At 46.5% G+C, this 21275-nt stretch overlaps 1 protein-coding gene across 3 annotated transcripts in view; it reads left to right on the top strand.

The window, feature by feature from the left end:
* The window catches only part of ABCG1 (ATP binding cassette subfamily G member 1), a 197910-nt gene that overhangs the window by 116672 nt on the left and 59963 nt on the right, over positions 1-21275 (top strand). For all 3 annotated transcript variants that reach the window (XR_008889125.1, XM_056559732.1, XM_056559730.1), the window contains exons 6-10: positions 1935-2080; positions 7319-7442; positions 10056-10170; positions 18887-19032; positions 19242-19343. Coding sequence is in view for 2 of the 3 variants with exons in the window: in XM_056559732.1 (XP_056415707.1) it covers positions 1935-2080; positions 7319-7442; positions 10056-10170; positions 18887-19032; positions 19242-19343 (633 nt within the window). In the remaining variant the exon portion in view is untranslated. The remainder of the gene's footprint in view (positions 1-1934; positions 2081-7318; positions 7443-10055; positions 10171-18886; positions 19033-19241; positions 19344-21275) is intronic.

Below are 21275 nucleotides of genomic sequence, written 5' to 3' on the forward strand. Positions count from 1 at the left end.
CGGGGTACTTGCCCCTCGTCAGTACAGAGCAGGGTAATCTGGCTTGGCTGAGATGAGGGGCCTTAGACCAACTAAACGGGATGAGTATGAGTTAAATTACCCTGAAACAGCTGTCTGCAGATGGGTGCTCTTTCCTTCTGGAGAGAGAGTTCTGGTTTGGCATTAATCCCGATTAGCTTTTTATATTCCGTGACTGGAGCTAAGCTGATACCAGGGAACATCGCCTGAAAAGGTGATGTAATGAGCTGATTTGCATATTCCCCTACCATTTTTACAATATATATATATATATATATATATATATATATATATATATATATATATATGTATATGTAAAAGGAGGCAGCTGCAGCACACCAGAGTATCACAAAATGAAAAAAGTGTTTATTCCAGCTAAACAGAAACGTCTTATTTTTAGCTGGAATCAACACTTTTTTCATTTTGTGATACTCTGGTGCGCTGCAGCCGCCTCCTTTTTTCTACAAGTTTTGGACCCAGGACCGGGGTCCCTAAGACTGCTTGCACCCACAGATTTACTTTTCCTTTGAGTGTGCTGCATCGCCCTTTTTGCTTATATATATATATATATATATATATATATATATATATATATATACACCGTATTTTTCGTCCTATAGGACGCACCGGCGTATAAGATGCACCCAATTTATAGGTGCAAAATCTAAAAAAATAAAGTTTTTGAACCCAATAGTGGTCTTCAACCTGCGGACCTCCAGATGTTGCAAAACTACAACCCCCAGCATGCCCGGACAGCCAACGGCTGTCCGGGCATGATGAGAGTTGTAGTTTTGCAACATCTGGAGGTCCGCAGATTGAAGACCACTGCATAGGAGGTAATACTCACGTGTCCCCGCCGCTCCGGACCCGTCACCGCTGCCCTGGATGTCGCTCCATCACTGTCGCCGTGTCCCCGTCGCTCCGGAACGTCTCTGCTGCCGGCCGGGTAGCCTCGCTCTCCGTCGCCGCCATCACGTCGTTACGCACGCCGACGCTCGTACGCAACGACGTGATGACGAGGAAGAAGCGCGCCGGCCATACAGGGGATCCCTGAACGGAACATGTCTGAACTGCATAAATGCAAATAAATAAATAAAAAATAAAAAAAATCCAAACACAAGTCAAATTTGGTGATTTTTGGGCATATAAAAAAAACGGAAAAAAATAAAAATACTTGAAAGTGATCAAAAGTCACGCGTACGCAAAATTGATATTAGTAGAAAAAAAGTTGAGAAATATATATATATATATATATATGTGTGTGTGTAAAGAAAGCCCCGCCCCACCTATATATATATATAAATATATATATATATATATATATATATATATATGTGTGTGTGTGTGTGTGTGTGTAAAGAAAGCCCCACCTATATATATATATATATATATATATATATATGTGTGTGTGTAAAGAAAGCCCCGCCCCACCTATATATATATATATATATATATATATATATATATGTGTGTGTGTGTGTGTAAAGAAAGCCCCACCTATATAAATATATATATATATGTGTGTGTGTGTGTAAAGAAAGCCCCGCCCCCATCTATATATATATATATATATATATATGTGTGTGTGTAAAGAAAGCCCTGCCCCCACCTATATATATATATATATATATATATATATATATATATATATATATATGTGTGTGTAAAGAAAGCCCTGCCCCCACCTATATATAGGAGGGGATTTCTTTAGTTTGCCTTGGGAGCAGAGAGTATGCCCGGACATGTTTCCTATTTATACGGATGGTAAAGCTTCAGTCTAAGATGGCTGCCCATAATAATGTACATGAAAATAAAAACAGATAAAAAAAAAAAAAGAACATATTTCGGTATCTGGCTCAAATTTAAATAAATAAATAAATAAATAAATAATGGCGATCAATTTTCTTACATTTCAGGTAAAGGAAATCCTGACAGCGCTGGGGTTGTTGCCGTGTGCAGACACCAGGACAGGGTGCCTCTCCGGGGGTCAGAGGAAACGTTTGGCCATCGCCCTAGAACTGGTGAACAATCCTCCTGTGATGTTCTTCGATGAACCCACCAGGTGAGTCCCCTTTAAATCTGGAAACCATCTTGTATGACCTGAGGATATAAGGGAGGGGGGCTGGCTTCATCTTCCAGCAGATTGTATGTCACGTCGGGTAGGGATAAGTGTGACCTGAGCTCCCTCAGACCTCTGTCCCTGCCTTTTGGGGCCCTCCTTAACCCCTTAAGGACCCTACGTCACGACACCCTGGTACTTAAGGACCCATGACGTACGCGTACGTCAAAGAAAATTCCGGCCCCCGCCGCGCACCGGGCAGAGATCGGACCGGGATGCCTGCTGAAATCATTCAGCAGTCATCCCGTGCAAAGGCCCAGTCAAACCCCCCCCCCCCCCCATGTCGGCGATCGCGGCAAATTGCAAGTGAATTCACACTTGCGATTTGCGCCATTCCGGGCCATTACGGGTCTATGGTGACCCGGTGACCCGGAATAGAAGGGGGATCGCGCGTGTCCATGACACCCACAATCCCCCTGAAGGTATAGGAGTGAGGTGGCATGGGTGCCCCCCCCTCCTATCCCTGCTATTGGTGGTCTAGACGCGACCACCAATAGCAGATCGGCAGCGGGGGGGGGGGTTTACTTTCGTTTTCACCGTCCTGCCCACCCACAATAGGCGGGGCAGGACGGGGAAACCCGACAGGGACCGGCGTCGAATATCCACTTACCGATCCGGAGGCTGCGGGCGGCGGCGGAGATCGGCGGGCGACGACGGAGATTGGCGGGCGGCGACGTCGTGCGGCTGGATCCTACAGAAGCCGGTGAGTTGCCTAGCAACATCTGGAGGGTACAGTTTGAGGCCATTATACAGTGGTCTCTAACTGTAGCCCTCCAGATGTTGCAAAACTACAACTCCCAGCATGCCCAGACAGCTGTTTGGGCATGCTGGGATTTGTAGTTTTGCAACAGATGGAGGACCACAGTTTGGAGATCACTTTGCAGTGTTCTCTAAAACTGTAGCCCTCCAGATGTTGCAAAACTGCAAATCCCAGAATGCCCAAACAGCTGTCTCGACATGCTGGGAGTTGTAATTGCGTACCTCCAGCTGTTGCATAACTACATCTCCCAGCATGCCCTTTGGTGATCAGTACATGCTGGGAGTTGTAGTTTTGCAACAGCTGGAGGCACACTGGTTGGAAAATACTGAGTTAGATAACAGAACCTAACTGAAGGTTTTCCAACCAGTGTGCCTCCAGCTGTTGCAAAACTACAACTCCCAGCATGCACGGTCTGTCAGTACATGCTGGGAGTTGTAGTTTTGAAACAGCTGGAGGTTTGCCCCCCCCAGGTGAATGTACAGGGTGCATTCACACGGGCAGGCTTACAGTAAGTTTCCTGCTTCAAGTTAGGGCTGCGGCAAGATTTTTAACCCAATAGTGGTCTTCAACCTGCGGACCTCCAGATGTTGCAAAACTACAACTCCCAGCATGCCCGGACAGCCAACGGCTGTCCGGGCATGCTGGGAGTTGTAGTTTTGCAACATCTGGAGGTCCGCAGATTGAAGACCACTGCATAGGAGGTAATACTCACGTGTCCCCGCCGCTCCGGACCCGTCACCGCTGCCCTGGATGTCGCTCCATCGCTGTCCCCGTCGCTCCGGAACGTCTCTGCTGCCGGCCGGGTATCCTCGCTCTCCGTCGCCGCCATCACGTCGTTACGCACGCCGACGCACGTACGCGACGACGTGATGACGAGGAAGGAGAGCGCCGGCCATACAGGGGATCCCTGAACGGAGAAGACACCGAGGAGGCAGGTAAGGTCCCTCCCGGTGTCCTGTAAGCACTAACCCGGCTATTCAGTCGGGCTGTTTGGGACCGCCGCGGTGAAATCGACTGAACAGCCGGGTTAGTGTCACTTTCCCTTCAGACGCGGCGGTCAGCTTTGATCGCCGCGTCTGAAGGGTTAATACAGAGCATCACCGCGATCGGTGATGTCCTGTATTAGCCGCGGGTCCCGGCCGTTGATGGCCACAGGGACTGCCGCGATAGGGGTGTATTCGCCGTATAAGACGCACCGACTTTTTCCCCCCAGTTTTGGGGAAGAAAAAGTGCGTCTTATACGGCGAAAAATACGGTAAGCCAAATAGTAAATGGATCATCACTAATGTGAAAGTGAAACCCGAATGGGAAGAATAACTTCATCCTGTTTCGCTTACAATGTAGCAGCAAATTCTTTTTCTAGATTCAAATCGGCTTCTTACTCTATCGAGGAGTCTTGGCGGCGTTTTGCGCGAGAACAGAGAAAACTTGTAATCTTTTAATCCGTTCACTTCTAATTAAAGTAGTAATCAGGAAAATGGGTCAGGGGAGGCTTCGTGTGCCGCGTCTTATAGGTCGGCGCTTATTGCTTAGTACAAGGCTTTACCCCACAGCGCGTTCTACATTTGTAGATCCAGAGCCGGATAAAGGCTCAAAGAGGCCCAGGAAAAAATGATTGCACAGGCTCCTTCTATGTATGGATGAGACGATACAAGGAATAGATTAAAGGGGTACTCCGGTGGAAAACTTTTTTTTTAATTTTTTTTTTTTTTAAATCAACTGGTGCCAGAAAGGTAAACGGATTTGTAAATGACTTCTATTAAAAAAAAAATAAAAATCTTAATCCTTCCAGTACTTATTAGCGGCTGTATGCTACAGAGGAAATTCTTTTCTCTTTGGATTTTTTTTTCTGTTACAACCACAGTGCTCTCTGCTGACATCTCTGTCCATTTTAGGACCTGTCCAGAGTAGGAGAAAATCCCCATAGCAAACATATGCTGCTCTGGACAGTTCCTAAAATGGACAGAGATGTCAGCAGAGAGCACTGTGGTCATGATTTCAGCAGAGAGCACTGTGTTCCAAAAAGAAAAGAATTTCCTCTGTAGTATTCAGCAGCTAATAAGTACTAGAAGGATGAAGATTTTTAATAGAAGTCATTTGCAAATCTGTTTAACTTTCTGGCACCAGAACCCCTTTAAATAATAGATATATGATGGATAATAAACAGTCTCTGTGGATGACCAATACTAATCGCCTACAATGGATTATTATATTATATCTCACCGGACCTCCGGCCGCTGGTCTCGTGCTGCGACGAACTGTATGCAAAGTCCTGCGGCTGTTGTAATGGTACGGGCGCTGGGGTCACTCTGGGCAACTGCAGGCTCTGTGTGTGCTGTATAGGACGGTTACTCACGAGACGGCTTGGAGATGGGACTCCGGCAGGAAAACACTGGTGGTTCAGCCATCAGCGTTCCCAAACACAGGCCAGGGATTAGAAGCGAGAAACTCGTGGCTCAGCAAACGGCATACCCGATGCAAGACGGAGGATCAGGTGTGGTCAGCGGATCTCTTTTGATGAATGAAGCCGGCATTGATACAGGTTATAGACAGATAGCAGTGCGTCTCTTTTTTAGTGCTATATTATATAGGAAGCTTTAGACGCGTTTCAGGGTACTTACTCCGACCCCTTCCTCAGTAGACGAATGATATCGGAGGCTGGTGAGATATAATATTATGATCCATTGTAGGCGATTAGTATTGGTCATCCACAGAGACTGTTTATTATCCATCCTATATCTATTATTTAACATCATATGTTGGATCATCTAAACTGCCGGAGAACTAGAATTACTGAACTAACGGACATTATTAAAACTACAAAGAGCGCTTCAATAACCAATAGCAGTGTTCCATTTTTACCATTGCAGCCCCAATGGTGAACATGAGTAGTGCAATATTCAATTCATTTTAACACACATTTTTAATAATATTGTCTTATTATTTTTAGGCATGTTTTATTTATGCATTGATCGTTTAATTATATTGTAATCAATTTTCTGCCTCTTTTTCAAACAAACTGTCTCCAATTATTATCACTGTGTACCACCTGATGGTAAGATCCTTGAGGTGGGGTTAATATTTTATTTAATTTACAAATCTGTTTAACTGTCTGGCACCAGTTGATTTAAAAAAAAAAAAAAAAAAAAAAAAAAAAAAAAAGAAAAGATTTCCACCGGAGTACCCCTTTAAGAGAAGGAAAATAATAATAATAAGACTGTGTTAATGTATCATGGCCCAGTGGTGCTCACATAACTAGTCCTATATGATACATCCCAATTGTGCTTTAATGGGGTTATCCTAAGATGGAAAGTTATCCCATATCTTCATGTAGCACACAGGAACAACTGCAATGCAGGTCAGCTGGGGGTAGTAGTCCTTCAACTAGCCTGATGTTCCCTATAGACCCAACTATACTTTTTGTCAATAGAATTGTTCCCAAAGTACATTGTGATATATGTAGACTTTTCTTTACTCACACGACAAAGAGGCCAACAAAGAGATTAGTGTATTGCAGAGAGATCCTTGTTCAGCCTTATTGTCTCTGACGAAGAAGACTCCTTCTTGGAAATGAAGAACTAGAGCACTATATCCTCACAGCATGAACAGGAACAGGATTAATGACCTTATTGTAAGCACGATTGTACCCAGAAAGATGTTGCCCAGGCCTAGACTTTAATTTGGCTAGTCTGCCCACCAAGAATATAGCTGAGAGACATGTGGCACTGGCAAAAGCAGGTTTTTGGGTCCATCCCTTCTCCCAAGGAGAGGGAGGCTGGACTAGGGACTTTTCCCCCAACTATTGGCTGGGAGGATCACTGGACCAAGGCATCATTCATCTGATACAGTTTTAATACCTCAGTGTGTGCAATGACCATGGTAGAATGCACATGAATAACTTTTCAAACGTTTGTCTCTCAGCCCAATGATAACTTCTTGTGGATAGAAGCTGGACCATTGGTACCGGGACACTACATATAGGAAAAGGAATAACTATCTGATTGGTGAGGGTCTCCCTGCTGATCACAAAAACAGGGATCAATTGTCCTTTAGGGGGAGCCGCTCAGCCACTGCTCCATTCATTCTCTATGGGAATTCTAAACATTGCCTAGCACTGAGCTTGGCTATGTTCAGAAGTCCCATAGACAGTGAATGGAACAGTGGCTGAGCATGGACGTGCGGGCCACATTCATTCGGGGGGATAATTGACCTTTGTTTTAATGATCGGTGGGGATCCTAGCAGTCGGAACCCCCATCAATCTGTTAGGTATCCCCTATCCTGTGCATACGGGATGATATTTATTTTTCTTTTCAAATAACATATTTTTTATTTAATCTACTTCCCAAATTTCTAATTTAATGAGTATTTTATATGATTCATATAATTTTTCTAATTGTTTATCACTCTGTATCTTTTCTAGTGGACTGGACAGTTCCTCGTGTTTTCAGGTTGTCTCCCTAATGAAATCGTTGGCTCAAGGCGGCCGGACTATAATCTGCACCATTCACCAGCCCAGTGCCAAGCTGTTTGAGCTCTTTGATCATGTGAGTTGTTCCTAATGGTAACAATATAATCAGACCTCCCCCACCAATAACTTCCTATCCTCCAGCCACAGAGGAGTCTCCATTCTGGGTCTTTATCTAGTATCCAAAATGTGGAGTAGATACAAAGAGTTCACTCTCCGGAGGACTGGGCATGCCTATGCATTACATGGTCAGCTCATTGATTTCAATTAGAACAGTGTAATATCATATTTCTCCTGTGGTGGCGCTGCAAGGAAACTTAACCTTTATTGTCCAGGAACTCTTGTATGTTACAGCTGATTACTGACACCCAGTTATCAGCCTATCATCACGAGTCCCTTCTTAGAAGTAGAGATTGGCCAAGGAGAACAACCCCTTTAACCCCTAAGGACAATGGACGTAAATGTACGTCCTGATGCGGTGCATTTACGTACATTTACATCCTGTACATGACGCGAGCACCGGACCAGTGCTCGCATCATGCACAGAAGATCCCGGCTCCTATCAGCAGCCAGGGACCCGGCGGACAACGGCAATCATGCTGATGTCTGCCATTAACCCCTCAGATGCCGTGATCAATACAGATCACGGCATCTGTGGCAATGCAGGCATTATATTGGTTGGGGTTACGATCATCCGAAATGGCAGCCGGAGGTCCCCTCACCTGCCTCCGCCCGCTCTCCCGAGGTCTTCTGCTCTGATATGACATTGAACAGACCAGAGCAGAAGATCGCCGATAATACTGAGCAGTTCTGTGCCCTATGCATAGCACTGGACAGCGTTGGCAATTAAATGACTGCTATAAAATGGTCCTCTAGGTCCTCTATGGGGACATAAAAAGTTAAAAAAAAAAAAAAAAGTTTTAAAAAAATGGGAAAAATCCCCTTATCAATAAAAATGTAAATCACCCCTTTTTCCCATTTTACCCCCAAAAAGCGTAACATTTTTTTTATAAACATATTTGGTATCGCCACATGCGTAATTGTCTGAACTGTCAAAATATAATGTTGATGATCCCGTACGGTGAACAGCGTAAACGTAAAAAACTAAAATGGTCCTCTATGGGGACATAAAAAGTGTAAAAAAAAAAAAAAAGTTTTAAAAAATTGGTAAAAATCCCCTTATCAATAAAAATGTAAATCACCCCTTTTTACCATTTTACCCCCAAAAAGCGTAACATTTTTTTAATTAACATATTTGGTATCGCCACATGCGTAATTGTCTGAACTATCAAAATATAATGTTGATGATCCCGTACGGTGAACAGCGTAAACGTAAAAAACTAAAATGGTCCTCTATGGGGACATAAACAGTGTAAAAAAAAAAAAAAAAGTTTTAAAAAATTGGTAAAAATCCCCTTATCAATAAAAATGTAAATCACCCCTTTTTCCCATTTTACCCCCAAAAAGCGTAACATTTTTTTAATAAACATATTTGGTATCGCCACATGCGTAATTGTCTGAACTATCAAAATATAATGTTGATGATCCCGTACGGTGAACAGCGTAAACGTAAAAAACTAAATAGTCCATAACTGCTGCTTTTTGGTCATATCTCATTCCCAAAAAAATTAATAAAAAGTGACTAAAAAAGTCACATATTCACAAAAGTGGTACTAAAAAAAACTACAGGTCATGGCGCAAAAAAATGAGCCCTCATACAGCCCTGTATACGGAAAAATTTGAAAGTTATTGGTGGATTTTAAACATACAATTTTTTTGAAAAGAGGTTGAGATTTTTTAAAAGCAGTAAAATAATAGAAAAGCATGTAACCATAGGTATCATTTTAATCGTATTGACCCCCAAAATAAAGAAAACATGTCATTTTTACTGTAAAGTGTACAGCGTGAAAACAAAACCCTCCAAAATCTGCTAAATTGTGGTTTTCATTTAAATTTCCTCACACAGGGAAAAATTTTTTGGGTTTGCTGAACATTTTAAGGTAAAATGAGTGATGGTATTGCAAAGTACAATTGGTTACACCAAAAAACAAGCCCTCACATGGGTCTGTGGATGGAAATATAAAAGAGTTATGGATTTTAGAAGGCGAGGAGGAAAAAACAAAAACGCAAAAATAAAATTGGCTGTGTTCTTAAAGGGGAACTCCGCTACTCAGCGTTTGGAACAAAATGTTCCGAATGCTTAGAGCCGGCGTCTCCACTACTCAGTGTTTGGAACAAAATGTTCCGAATGCTTAGAGCCGGCGTCGAGAGCTCGTGACGTCATAGCCCCGCCCCCTCATGACGTCACACCCCACCCCCTCAATGCAAGCCTATGGGAGGGGGCGTGACGGCTGTCACGCCCCCTCCCATAGACTTGCATTGAGGAGGCGGGGCGTGACATCATGACGGGGCGGGACTATGACGTCACGAGCTCCCGATGCCGGCTCTAAGCATTCGGAACATTTTGTTCCAAACTCTGAGTAGCGTAGTACCCCTTTAAGGGGTTAAGTTTGAGACATGTTTTTGTTTGTTTTTTCGTTTTTGTTTTTTACTTTCTTTTCCAAGACAACGTGAAGAATATTTATTCGTCTTCAGAATGGTTAAAGCTAGCGAATATTTTCTAGGATTAGATTCCGGGAAAAGCCGCAGAACAGATAACATTACCCGTTTCTTCTCTCCTTTTCATACACAGCTTTATGTATTAAGCCAAGGACAATGCATCTACCGTGGGAAAGTGTCAAATCTCGTTCCGTACTTGCGGGTTCTAGGATTAAACTGCCCGACCTATCACAACCCGGCAGACTTCAGTGAGTAACACGTGTTCTAGAACTTTCCCTGTAGTAAACTATTGAGCCTCATACAACAACACTGTGAGTACTACTGTAGTCTGCAACCTGTGGCTGTCTGGTTGCGGAAGAACTACTACTCTCAGCATGTGCATACAACCAGCAGTGGTTTGTTTCCTTATAGAGGGTTCATCTATACAAAAGCTAAGTTATACACATTACATTATTTATGTAGAAAAAAGTAACACTGACAGCAGAATAGTGAGTACATCTCTGGAGTATAGCACAGGATATAACAGGATCAGTACAGGATAAGTAATGTAATGTATGTACACAGTGACCTCACCAGCAGAATAGTGAGTACAGCTCTGGAGTATAATACAGGATATAACTCAGGATCAGTACAGGATAAGTAATGTAATGTATGTACACAGTGACCTCACCAGCAGAATAGTGAGTACAGCTCTGGAGTGCTGACCAATTAGTTGCGGGTGTGGTCGTGCTTCAGCTGTGCTGTGTGTGTCTGCTGTGTCTCCTGAGCTCCAGGGAATTACCATCTGTTCCACCTGGGGCCTGCTTCCTCCTCCCCAGGGAGGGAGTGGGTTTCCAGGCATGAGTGAGGGAGGCGAGGCCCAGGCTTCTGCTCCTCGGACTAGGCCGCAGGGGAGCAGTAGAAGCCAGCAAGCGGCCTGTACATCGGAGGATTTGGGGGTGAGGCGTTCTACTAGGAGTCGCAGCAATGCTTCTCCAACTCCCCCGACAGAGGTGAGAAGCTGCAAGGCTGGATCCTCCTCGGAAAAGCTGGGTGCAGCCAGCGGAAAGCTGGGTTTGTCTGGAAGAAGGCAGAGTGCTCACGGAGGTGAAGCCGACCTCAGTGAGGAAGGCTGGGGAGTGCTGAGGACCCGGGAGTCTATTTCCACCTATACCTCCCGGGTAAAAAGTCACCTCCGTGAGTATGAAGACGCCTGTAAGGCCATCAGGAGGCTCCGAGAGGAACTGCGGTGTGCCGGTGCCAAGGCCAAGATTACTCCAAAAAGGAAAAAGACAGAGATCCAGGGGCAGATAAAGACACTAATGTCTGAAATACAAGTTTTGCAGGAGAGGAGAGCCGAATTATTGGAGAAGAGTGGTCCATTTAAAGAGAAACTGGAAAATGAGGAGCGCTTCAGGGTGAAAGAAGAAGATAAAAATAAAAGGTTGATGGGGCTGCAACCTGAGAGCCAGGTGGATGATGCGGAGGAGATGGAGGAAGAACTACAGCCAGATCCACCTGGTGGCCTGCGGCAACAGCAGCAGGCCCCGTACAGTGGGCCCCCTGCACAGCAACCAGCAGTATCACCTGCCGACTCAGGGGAGGACAGTGACAGCAGCTACCAGGGAGGGGCGCTAATGGCCCAGATCCGCATGCTGGAATCCCCAGTGTGTCCTCAGAACCTGGTGTTTGGAGATGAGCTCCCAAATGAGGCACCTGGGGGTAAGAAGAAAAAGAAGACCAAGCCAAAGCAGCAAGAAGTGGTGAGTTACATCTACACTCCCCTCCCTGTAAATCCTGAGTCGGCCGCAGGGTCAGCTCATTGTGCAAGCCCCGTTACCCAGCCCAGCCCGTGTTCTGTGGTGGACTCGGTGCAAAGGTGCGGGGAGAGTACAGATACTAAAAGGGCGCAGAGCTCCATGCCTGTTTGCAGTAGCAGGGATGGAGCAGAGAAGGCATCGGCCGAAAGGCCGTACAGTGAGGGCGGCCATGCAGTGGGCAGAGAGGCAGACTCCGGTGCTGTAGTTCGCTCCCCTGTGGGAGAGGGGGGTGACTCAGTGCCGGAGGTAGTAAAGGGCATAACGGACACTCCCAAAAGTGAAGAAAAACGTTTGTTTTGTATTGGTGCCGCTGATCCCATTGATCAGCGGCGCCATGAAAAGACTGGAGATGATGCTGATGAGGCGGAGGGCACTAATAAGAACAGGGCTGGGGCCTCCTCTAGACCGGGCAAGCATGCTGCCCGGTCCCTTAAAGGGCCAGCGGAGGTTGTCCCAGCCCTAGTGCCCCGTGATGCTGAGGCAAAACGGGAAAAGATGTCATCATCGTCATCGTTTGCCGGATTATCTGTTTCTGGTCCAGCCAGTGTGAATGAGAAGGTAAATGGGGGTACGGGGTGTATGACTGGGGAGCGGATGGAGGTTAATGTTATTGGAGAAGGTGATTTTGCTGTTGCTGAAATTAGGGGTGTTGATGGGACTACAGATGATGTTATTGGAAACAATGTTGTTGGGGGAAGTGCTAATGTTGTTATTGAGGGTGGTGGGGATGTTGTCATTAGAAGTGGTGTAGGTGTAGGGTCTGGTCCGGTTGCCCCCCCAGTGGTGACAGATCATAGGAGTTATGCCAATGTCACTGCTGGGGGAAGTAGAATACTTTCCTCGTCTCCTGACTCTAGGGACGGTTTATTGCAGCGACGTCTCCTGGAAGCTCTGAAAAAGGGGGAAAGGTCGATTAATGTAGAGGGTAGAGCAGTTGATCTGTCCTTCTGGATAGAGAGACACGGTCTCTCTGCCTTCCGAGAGGAAAGAGGGGGCGATACTGTGTGGTCCCTCCCAACAGCCGGGGCAGGTAGTAACCGTAGGAATGTGGTCCGTCTTCGGTGGCAGGGCGAAGATATGTGTCCTTCAAGGACCAAAGTGGTTGAGCTCTTGCTAAAGATGGGCTTCAAGGCAGTTGATATCTTTGCCTTGATACATCCCTACGGTGCTCCTGAATTCGATATCAGTTTTGTTCGGCCAGAGGGGCTTGAGCTTTTCTGGTCGAATTATGAATTGGTAAAGAATGAGCCCGGCTGGCGAGACTTTGCCGTACAGGCATTGTCTCGTCAAAACGAAATCAAGAGAGTGACCGTTTTGACCCGTAACGAATCACTCTCTTGTGTTGACATCATCACCTGGTTAGGACGGTATGGCGAGGTAATGGGGGTCCCGCAGAAGAACAGGGACGAGTTTGGCATCTGGTCAGGAGCCTGGACGTTTTTGGTAAAACTTAAACGTTCAGGAAATACAGTTACCCATATTCCATCCTCTGCCTTTCTCGGCAGGGATCGTATCCAGATTTTCTACCGGGGTCAGCCGAAGCTCTGTCACAGATGTGGTGACCCCACACACTTCAGTGCAAACTGTACGGTGCAGAAATGTGCCTTGTGTGGGGGTGTAGGCCATCTTGCCGCATCTTGTGCAGAGATTAGGTGTCACCTGTGTGGTGACTTAGGTCACCCATTCAGTCGTTGCCCTCGTTCTTTCGCTAATGCAGTCTTGTCCCCAGCGGGTGAAGGTCACGAGCCGGAATCTGCTGGGGAGGGGACTAGCAGGGTTGGAGGAACTGAGGGGTCAGTGAGGAACAGCAAGAGAAAGACACCAGCCCAACTAAGACGTCTTGATAAACGCCAAAGGGATAGGGTGATGGGGAAAGCCCGGGTTACTGGGACGACCTCTCATTCTGTCCCAGAGGCCAACCTTGCTGCTGAGACCCTGAGGGATGGCGAGCTGAATGAGGAGGTCAGGAGGATCCAGAATGAGGAAGGTGCCATCTCCTCAGATAGCGTGGAGGAGGATGATGTGGGATGGCAGAAGGAGACACGAAAGCGGGGTACAAGTAAAAAAAAAAAGGGAGATTTGAGATCTTCTCCCACCCTGGTCCAGGTGCCAAAGGAAGGCAAAATTGACTCCCCTCTGGTTGGCCTTTCCAATCGATTCCGACCCCTCAGGGACATCTCCTCCTCTTCTTCGGAAGGGGAGGCTGAGGGGGAGGTGGCAGAGGGGCTTCCAGGGGGCGCCGAGTCCTCTTCCCCTGGGGAGGTTATGTCCTCGGGGGAAGGGACTGGCCTAGAATCCGGAGACGAGGAAAGTAAAACGACGTCTGGTGAGATGGACACTTCTATTTCTCTAAAGAGGGTGAAGAGTTCTTCTGATGTGGAGGGTGAGAAGGGGAGTGGGAAAAAGAAAGCTGTCTAACTCAATCACCCTTGATGGCGGCACCCTCTCCGTTGACTCTGGCATCCATTAATGTTGCCAGCATTAAGTCAGATACAGCTCAATTTGCGGCCTATGATTTTTTTGCCCATATTAATGCTGATATTTTATTTTTGCAGGAGACCAGGCTAACAGATATGTCATCTATCTACAAGGCTAAAAGAGAGTGGAGGAATGGGCCCTCCTACTGGTCTCTTGGGGCCGAGCCGTATAGCGGAGTGGCGGTCCTTTTTACCGCAGCGGTAGAATGCCGACGGGTTATCGAGTTAGAAATGGGGAGGTGCCTGATCTTAGATGTCCTCATGAGGGGACAAGAACTTCGCCTTATTAACATCTACGGCCCACAGTCTAAGTGGGACCGGAAGTGCCTCTTTATGAGGATCAAGCCCTATCTTTTTACAAGTCGGCAGGTGGTCTTTGGAGGGGACTTTAATGCTGTCACGAGGCCCCAAGACAGGGGAGGTGCCAGAGACAAGCTGACTTATGATAGCGTCGCCCTTAATAGCATAGCGAGTGAGGCTCGCCTGGTGGATGTCCACATCCGGCACACCCCAGGCCACACGGGATTCACCTATCATAGGGGTAGTTGTAGGTCTAGGATAGACAGGTTTTATTTAAAGGAGGAAGCCGTCTCTTCAGCAGTGTCTGTTGTTGAGGTGGAGTTCTCCGATCACTGTTTAATTTTGTTTTCTCTGAATGTCACAGAGACCCCCCGGATGGGCAGAGGCTATTGGAAGCTGAATTCGTCTCTCTTGGAAGAAGCGGAGATAAGACAGTCCTTTGAGGATTTTCTTCAGAGCCAGGTACCATTGCTGGGCCTTTGTAACAGTAAGTCAGAGTGGTGGGAGATCTTCAAGGAAAGGGTTGCAAGATTCTTCCGCCAGCTCTCGGGCCTCAGAAGCCTAAATAGGTACCGCTTGTACCAGGGCCTGAGGAAGAAACTTGAGAACCTTGTCTCGACTGGAGGTAGCCGAGAGGATATCTCCAGAGTGAAGTCCTTGCTGATGAAGTGCCAGTACGATAGGCACGCATCTTTGGTTTTTGAGAGGGATTACGGGAAGTACCGCTCGCCCGACCCTTACAGAAACTGCAAGATGTCAGTGAATAGTAAAATAGTCTCAGGACTGATTGATAGTACAGGATCCTTGAAAAGGTCCAGATCAGGGATCCTGGAGGTCGTCAGATCCTTCTACTCGCACCTCTTGGGAAGGAAGGATCTAGATCGAGATAAGGTATCAGCTTTCTTGGCTGAAACCATCCCTGAACCAGGAGTAGACCCCTCTCTTGACGTTTTGACAGAGATGATCCGGGAAGAGGAAGTCAGGATGGCTATTGATGGGCTTGCCCTCAAGAAGTCACCCGGTCCGGATGGCTTAACATCTGAGTTCTATAAGACCTTTAAGGACACTTTGGTTCCCCTCTTGACTGCGGTTTTTAATGAGTGTCTATCCTCGGGCACTCTGCCAAAGTCAATAAGGAGGTCAGCGCTGATCATCCTGTCAAAGGGTAAAGACCCGTCCCACATTGAGAATTGGCGTCCCATAGCACTTCTCAATGCGGACAGAAAGATTCTGGCAAAAGTGCTGTTTAACCGGCTGGTGGAGTTTGCACCCCGGCTCCTTTCGGGGGCTCAGCATTGCTCTGTTCCGGGCCGCAGTACATTCAGTGCTGTGCTCAGTGTCCGAGAGGCTGTGGAGCAGGGTAGGGCTGGCCACTGGAAGGGGTACTTGCTGTCCTTGGATCAGGCAAAAGCATTTGATCGGGTTAACCATGAATACCTCTGGTCTGTCCTTCTGAGATATGGCCTGCCTGGGGGGTTTGTTGATTGGCTTAAGATCTTGTATGTAGGGGCAGAGAGTTTCCCGCTTGTGAATGGTTGGATTGGCCGCTCTTTTGAGGTTGGGTCTGGTGTCCGTCAGGGTTGTCTTTTGAGCCCTTTGCTGTACGTGTTTGCAATCGATCCTTTCCTTAGAAGGATTGGTTGTGGACCGTTGGCGGGGGTGAGAATGGACCTGGCGGTGCCGGATTCGGCTCTGAGGGTGGTTACGTATGCTGATGATATCACCGTGTTTGTCTCCTCACAAGAGGAGGGCAGATGGGTGGTGTCAGAGGTGGACCGCTACTCGGAGGTATCCGGGTCCAAGATCAATCAGGATAAGTGCGAGAGTCTCTGTCTGGGAGGGGGAGATCCTGATTTTAATCTCCCGGACGCCCTTCCAGAGCCCCAGGAATCCGCAAAAGTCCTCGGCATCGAATTTGGTCAAGGGGATTACCCCAAACAAAACTGGGACAGCAGGCTTAAGATCGCCGCTCAAAAGGTGGATCAGTGGAAGGGTTGGTCTTTGACCCTCCGGGAAAGGGTTAACCTGATGAAAACTTTCCTGCTCCCTTTGCTGATATATCTGGGCAGTGTATGCATGTTGCCAGAACCTCTTTGGACCCGGGTCTACAGTGTGTTCTTCCAAATGTTATGGGGGAATAGACTGAACCTAGTGAAGAGGGAGGTTACTTACCGTACGAGGAGACTAGGGGGGTTGTGTATGGTCAACCCTGTGGTGTTCCTAGTGAATACCTTTCTTAAGACCAATATAGCAAACCTCTGGTCAGAGAGGGCTCCTCCGTGGGTATCCTCCTGTAGGGGATGGTTTCGGCCTTTCTTCCAGGAATGGGAGACAGGAGGGCAAGTGAAGGATCTTCGCACACCACACGGACATCTCCCGGCTTACGCTACCCCGGCTCTGAAGGTTATTCGTCGGTGGGGTCTGGGGATGTGGGAGATTAGGACTCTGTCGAGGAAATTCCTTGACAAGAGGGTCCTGTCTTCTCATTTCCAGAGGCCATTGGCGCTCAAGGACTGCCCAAGTCGGGATCTGGAGGTGGGTTTAGAGCTTTTGAATTCTATCAGGATCCCCTTGAAGTTTTGGGACTTGACTTGGCGCTGCTTCCATGGGAAACTGTGTGTGAGGGACAATCTGAAGTGCAGGAGCTCTGATGACCGGGGATGTCCCCGCGAAGAGTGTGGAGGCATGCTGGAAAGCATGGAGCATTTTCTGCTTCATTGTCCCTTTAACACAGAGGTTTACAACAGGGTGGGCGCTTCCATTGGTTGGCCTCGGCTGGCCAGTCTCTCCTATGCGGAATGGGCCTATGGGGCATTCAGAAACCTTGGAGGCTGGGACCAGTGCACTTTATTCCTAGTCAGCTCAGTGGTCAGGTATTACACGTGGAACGCACGGTGTTTAGTGTCGACGCAGCGTAAAATCCTCCCTGTGGGTGAGGTGGTTAGGAACATTCTTGGTGACCTGGTGAAGGTGCGTTCTCTGGAGTACGAGAGGCTGGGTGCTGGCAGGGCCTCTCATCTGTGGAGGGGCTCTGCCTTTAAAGTGCCTTAGCCTGTTGTCTCCCCCTGGTGGTGGGCTGATGCTGGCACATTAGTCTTTTGTTTTGTGCTGTAGATATATGGTGATATAGGGCTTGCAGGCACTGAACTTGAGCTTTAGGGGTTTGTGTGATTGAAAAGCCTTATTGTTGTTTGTTGTTTGGTTTGTATAGTTTGTATTATTTTGTATATATTTGTTTTGTTTGTACATTTATGTATATATGTATATATATTGTTTTTTTTTCTAGGGGTTGTGTTGTGTTGGGGTTTAGTGTTAGGTTGGGTGGTGGGTAGATGGGGGGAGGGGGGTTTCTGTGTGGGACCTTTTATTAAAAAAAAAAAAAAAAATACTGGACTGGTTCATGGACGTCTGTTATCATGTACTGGGGGCATGGGATGCGGGACCAGCTCAGGGCCAAAAAAAAAAATAAAAAAATTAAAAAAATTAAAAAAAAATAAAAAAACTTTGTATATTCTGTTTTTCTGTTTGCGGTGTTTGTTGGTGGTTTGACACATATTTATTATATTTATTATTTTGGGTGGGGAAATGCAACCGGACCAGTTTTTAGTTATTATTGTTGTTATTATTATTACTGTAAGTATTATTATTATTGTAGAGTGTTTAGTAGTTGTTGTTATTATAGCGGTGTGTTTGGTGAGAATGAGGCTGGACCAGAAGATACTTGGTTGGACATTTTTGGACTAATATGGACTCATTTTTGTATATATTATACAGGTGTATGTTGTTTGTATTATTGTTATGGTGATGTTCGTTCTTTTTGTAATGTTTTATATTTTTTAATAAAAGATCTACAGGATATAACTCAGGATCAGTACAGGATAAGTAATGTAATGTATGTACACAGTGACCCCACCAGCAGAATAGTGAGTACAGCTCTGGAGTATAATACAGGATATAACTCAGGATCAGTACAGGATAAGTAATGTAATGTATGTACACAGTGACCTCACCAGCAGAATAGTGAGTACAGCTCTGGAGTATAATACAGGATATAACTCAGGATCAGTACAGGATAAGTAATGTAATGTATGTACACAGTGACCTCACCAGCAGAATAGTGAGTACAGCTCTGGAGTATAATACAGGATATAACTCAGGATCAGTACAGGATAAGTAATGTAATGTATGTACACAGTGACCTCACCAGCAGAATAGTGAGTACAGCTCTGGAGTATAATACAGGATATAACTCAGGATCAGTACAGGATAAGTAATGTAATGTATGCACACAGTGACCCCACCAGCAGAACACTGGAAAGAATAAGTCTTGTACCAATGTAATACCATGATATGATCCTGATCTATGCTCTGCTCCTCTTCATCCACAGTAATGGAGGTGGCTTCTGGAGAGTACGGAGACCAGAATCCACGACTTGTCAGAGCTGTTCAGGAGATCTGTGGGACTGACCAGAAAAGGGACCATTGTGGGGAGACTGAGCCCAACCCATTCCTGTGGCACAAACAATCTGATGAGGTAAATAGGGGACGAAACTTCCAATAGAGATAGCAGCAGCTGCAGTATACAGATAGAGCTGGAGGGCAGTCAGCTGACCTAGGACTGACCACTTCCACTGACCATGTAGTGTTGGAGAATGCGCGTCATATGGGCAAAAAAAAAAAAAAACCTGGAGTGCATTTTTAACAGTGTTGAATAATTTTTCTCCTGAAATGTTCTGGTTTCAGGACTCGTCGCCCACAGAGGGGTGTCACAGCTTCTCTGCCAGCTGCCTTACCCAGTTCTGTATCCTGTTCAAGAGGACGTGTCTCAGCATCATGAGGGACTCTGTAAGTCATTTGTAATATTTCCTATAAGACAACATAAATGTAAAGTTAACCAATATGGCTGCCAATCATCCCATATGGATTATTACTCAGCTTTTCCAGATCCCTGGTAGTACTTTTGCATAGTTTTAACTTTTTGATCACTAAATAAAGTTTGTAATGTGATGTGATGGTCAAAAGCGTGTGTACGCTGTTCACCATGTAAGATCAAGAATGTGATCATTTAATAGTTCAGTCAATTCCGCATTCGGCGCTCTATTGGTACAGCCTGTCATAGGCAGACTGCATCATTAGCCGAGTCATAGATGGCATTGAGGCCCAGAACAAGCCTTAGGCTGCCTTTACAACCAATCAACACCCCGTGATTATATCATTTATAGGGGTGCCGATTGGACCACTAGATACAAGGGGTGCACACCGAATCCCGTCGATAGATGATAGGGGTAATTGGTAGGGGTCCCTGAGATGCTGGGACCACAAGGATGAAGGTCAATGGTCACTGAGTGAATGGAGCGGCACAAGTGGAGGTTGGAGACATGGGGCCTACATCTAAGAGAGGTGGTTTTGCTTTAAATGTCTGAGATGGGAACGCCCCCGAGGAACTGTCTGGGCAAGTTTTATCCAATATGTTATGTCTATTAAAGAGTCAGAGGGGCGGAGGATGACACATGACTTCCTATGTCATGCAACACCCCTTCCACTAGGTATAACATAGTTTTCACCAAGTTGTGCCCTGGAGTGCCCCTTTAACCGGCCCACCATGTTCAGCCTGGAGTGGCCCTTTTTGCTGTCCACCAAGTTTTGCCCCAAAGGGCCCCTTTAAGCCACTCACCATGTTATCTTTAAAAGAAATTGTCTATTTTGGAAACATATTTTGCTAAATTTTAAGGATAATATAAGTCTACCTCAGTTTCCATGGTGACAGGAGCGATTTACTGCCTGCAGAGAACATGAAAAGTAGGGTTGTTACAATCATTGGCGAGGCGGCAATCAATCACTAATTGACCTTTACAACCGGAAAATATGTAGAAGCCGAGAAGAATAAAATAGAATCACAAGAAGGGTCTGGGCAACATGTAGGAGCTCAGCTGGACCAGGGGTCCCCTAGGTAAATCATGTGCGGGCCCCTAGGTAAATCATGTGCGTGGCCCCTAGGTAAATCATGTGCGTGGCCCCTAAGTAAATCATGTGTGTGGCCCCTAGGTAAATCATGTGCGTGGCCCCTAGGTAAATCATGTGCGTGGCCCCTAGGTAAATCATGTGCATGGCCCCTAGGTAAATCATGTCGGGCCCCTAGGTAAATCATGTGCGTGGCCCCTAGGTAAATCATGTGCGTGGCCCCTAGGTAAATCATGTGCGTGGCCCCTAGGTAAATCATGTGCGTGGCCCCTAGGTAAATCATGTGGGTGGCCCCTAGGTAAATCATGTGGGTGGCCCCTAGGTAAATCATGTGCGTGGCCCCTAGGTAAATCATGTGCGTGGCCCCTAGGTAAATCATGTGAGTGGCCCCTAGGTAAATCATGTGCGTGGCCCCTAGGTAAATCATGTGCGTGGCCCCTAGGTAAATCATGTGCATGGCCCCTAGGTAAATCATGTGCGTGGCCCCTAGGTAAATCATGTGCGTGGCCCCTAGGTAAATCATGTGGGTGGCCCCTAGGTAAATCATGTGGGTGGCCCCTAGGTAAATCATGTGGGTGGCCCCTAGGTAAATCATGTGCGTGGCCCCTAGGTAAATCATGTGCGTGGCCCCTAGGTAAATCATGTGCGTGGCCCCTAGGTAAATCATGTGCGTGGCCCCTAGGTAAATCATGTGCGTGGCCCCTATTCTATACAGTGCCCACATAATTCTATACAGTGCCCACATCATTCTATACAGTGCCCACATGATTCTATACAGTCCCCATATGATTCTATACAGTGCCCACATCATTCTAT

This window comes from Hyla sarda, chromosome 2 (assembly GCF_029499605.1).
Source record: "Hyla sarda isolate aHylSar1 chromosome 2, aHylSar1.hap1, whole genome shotgun sequence".
NCBI classification, from domain to species: Eukaryota; Metazoa; Chordata; class Amphibia; order Anura; family Hylidae; genus Hyla; species Hyla sarda.